A 2515-nucleotide genomic window follows, 5' to 3' on the forward strand; every position below is an offset into this window, starting at 1 on the left:
CATTTTCGTTGTCAAGGGCGTTGCTATGGGTTAAACAAATAATCTGGAAGGGTTGCGTGAAAAAAAATAATGAAAATATGCTTATAATTGTTTAGCTATTGATATTATTCAAAAACATGGTTGGCCAACCTTAGTTCACATTTCCCCTTTAAAGTGCTTGTGACACCAAAAAGCATGTTTATTTCATATTTTCCGCGGTATTTTATGCTCCTGAATGAAACAGACCGCTTAGATGTGTGTGGAAGCGATCGTTATATTTATTCAGTTTTTTTAATCCCGCGCTACGAAAATGACAGACTTCCGGCTGTGGTCTCGGATTTAGGAAGAAGGCGGATGTGACGTGTACGGTAGAAGACCTCTTCGCTAGCTACCCGTGCTGTTGTGTGAGAAGGACTGCGGATTCGTCTAATTTAGCAGAGTATTTCCTTTATTTTTCGCACCATGCCGAAACGATGCGTTGCAGGCTTTTGTTCCAACGTCACGGGGAGTGATGTGAGCCTTTTTCGGTTCCCAAAAGATCCCGTTCGCCGGGAAGCATGGGTAAAGCAAGTACAACGAACGAGGGACAATTGGTCACCATCCAAATCCTCAGCGTTGTGTTCGGATCATTTTACTGAAGACTGTTTCGACCCTGTTCCTCTGCGGAAAGTTGAGATGGGACTTTCAGTGCAACATGCCAGAACCCTACTTGACACAGCTGTGCCAACAATTTCCCCCCGTCCTCAACAGGGAGCTAGCGGCAGTGGGCAAAGCGCTCACAAATCTCTGAAGAGGAAGTCCGCTGCCATTGATAAGCGGACGAAAAAGGCTGCAGTTGAAGTAAGTAAGCGATGTGTTTTATATAATGTAAAATACTGTAAACCTATTTCAGTGTGCTGCCATTAAATTAGCTTTAATTAAAAATCATCAAACAAAAAAATCACATTTGTTGCTGCTGTAATTATTTGCTGAATTATTCGCGCTTTACTATCAAACAATTCGTCTTGTTGACCTCAGAGGCTAGTGGTTATGGTACCTCATTTCATGCTTTAAATGATTTCTCTCATCACGTTTTGTGAATTTTGCGGGCTGCTAGCGCTAGCTGTGGGCTGCTAGCGATAGCTGTTCTCCTACAATTGTAATCGCGTGGCGTTTATTCGAGTGATTGAATTGTCTCCTTTTCTTTTCAGTCGATGATACAAGAATACCAGGCCCATTCAAAGACACAGTGCGAAAGTGTTAATCCAGACGCGGATAATCCTGAGTTGGAAGAATTTGCCGCTGGGCCAGCTCCTAAATCGGTACGTGTAATGTGTTTTACAAAATGTTGTAAAACATTTCCACTCAAAATATGACTTTTGACACCTGGTGTATGTGTCATAATAACATTCCCTAAACCTTTCTGTCTTTGGTTTTGGGGAGAATTCTTATTTTGCCATCTAGTTATCAAAATATGATTACATAGTCAATACATTTGAGGCTAATGAATAACTATAAACTTGATGTTGTCTGTGTACCCATAGGTCGACGAGTCCTGTCAGGTTTGTCTTTTGCCACCAAGTCGGACTGTTGCTGTTAGTGCTGCTTTGCAACATCAAAGACGACATAAAGGTAATTCGAAGTACATTTTCTTTTTTTATTTTTTATTATTATTTTTTTTAATAAAACCTGTCCTGTTCAGCTGTTTGACACAGAGAATGGAAGTCTAAGTGCCCGGATTCTGAACAGTTTTAATGTTTCACATGGAGAGTCTGACATACTCCCATTGTGATCATTCAAAATACCTTTTTATTATGACAAAGCAGCGAACAGGAAGGGATTATGGGGGGACAGAAGAAAAGAAATACAAGAGAAGAAAGAAAAGAAACACATACACAAACAACAACAAGAAATACATTGAACATCTAAACTAGTTACTAATATGCTGGTGCTATCGTCAGCGAGATGTATTTCCGGTTTACACCATGTGGGGGCCAAATGGCCAGTGAAAGAGGAGAATGGGGGTGGGGGTGTCTATAAGACTATAAGCTAAGTGATTGAAAAGGGTAGAGTGTACACAAATCAGTTCTGTGATCTAGAACCCAGTAATCGTGTGAATCTCTTATGAGTGTAAGCCCGTTGGCGACCAGCCCTACGCCGCCGCATCGCCAATCCCGGCACCGGAACCCCCAACCCGAGCATGCCCTACCACATCCAGCAGCACGCAAGCCCCACCGGGCGCGCGACAGCCACGCAGACGGGCGGAGAGACCGCGCGGGCGCCAACCCAGGGCCACGGCCCCCACCCAGCCAGCCCGGAGAGGGAGGGAGGGCGGGCGGTGGGGTGGGGGGCCATGCGCAGCCCATCCCTCCTCCCGCCGCCCAGCAAAGGAGCCACCGTCCCCCCCCCGGGACCCAGGGTGGTCCCCCGGGCCACCCGCGCGCCCATCAACCGGCCTTCAGGGATGGCAGGAGGGGACGCATCACCAACCCCACGCCTACACCCACCCCCGCCCGCCCACCCGGGCCACGAGCCACAGCCACAGCCCCCCAACCGG

At 46.6% G+C, this 2515-nt stretch overlaps 1 protein-coding gene across 1 annotated transcript; it reads left to right on the forward strand.

Moving 5' to 3' along the window:
- The first annotated feature begins 317 nt into the window (after positions 1-317).
- LOC130928093 (THAP domain-containing protein 10-like) lies at positions 318-2266 on the forward strand. Its single transcript, XM_057854326.1, has 4 exons — positions 318-819; positions 1170-1280; positions 1503-1590; positions 1661-2266. Exons 1-4 carry the CDS (start codon positions 442-444, stop codon positions 1666-1668), a joined length of 585 nt encoding a protein of 194 aa, XP_057710309.1. The 5' UTR covers positions 318-441; the 3' UTR covers positions 1669-2266.
- Positions 2267-2515: the final 249 nt, after the last annotated feature.

This window comes from Corythoichthys intestinalis, chromosome 13 (assembly GCF_030265065.1).
Source record: "Corythoichthys intestinalis isolate RoL2023-P3 chromosome 13, ASM3026506v1, whole genome shotgun sequence".
NCBI classification, from domain to species: Eukaryota; Metazoa; Chordata; class Actinopteri; order Syngnathiformes; family Syngnathidae; genus Corythoichthys; species Corythoichthys intestinalis.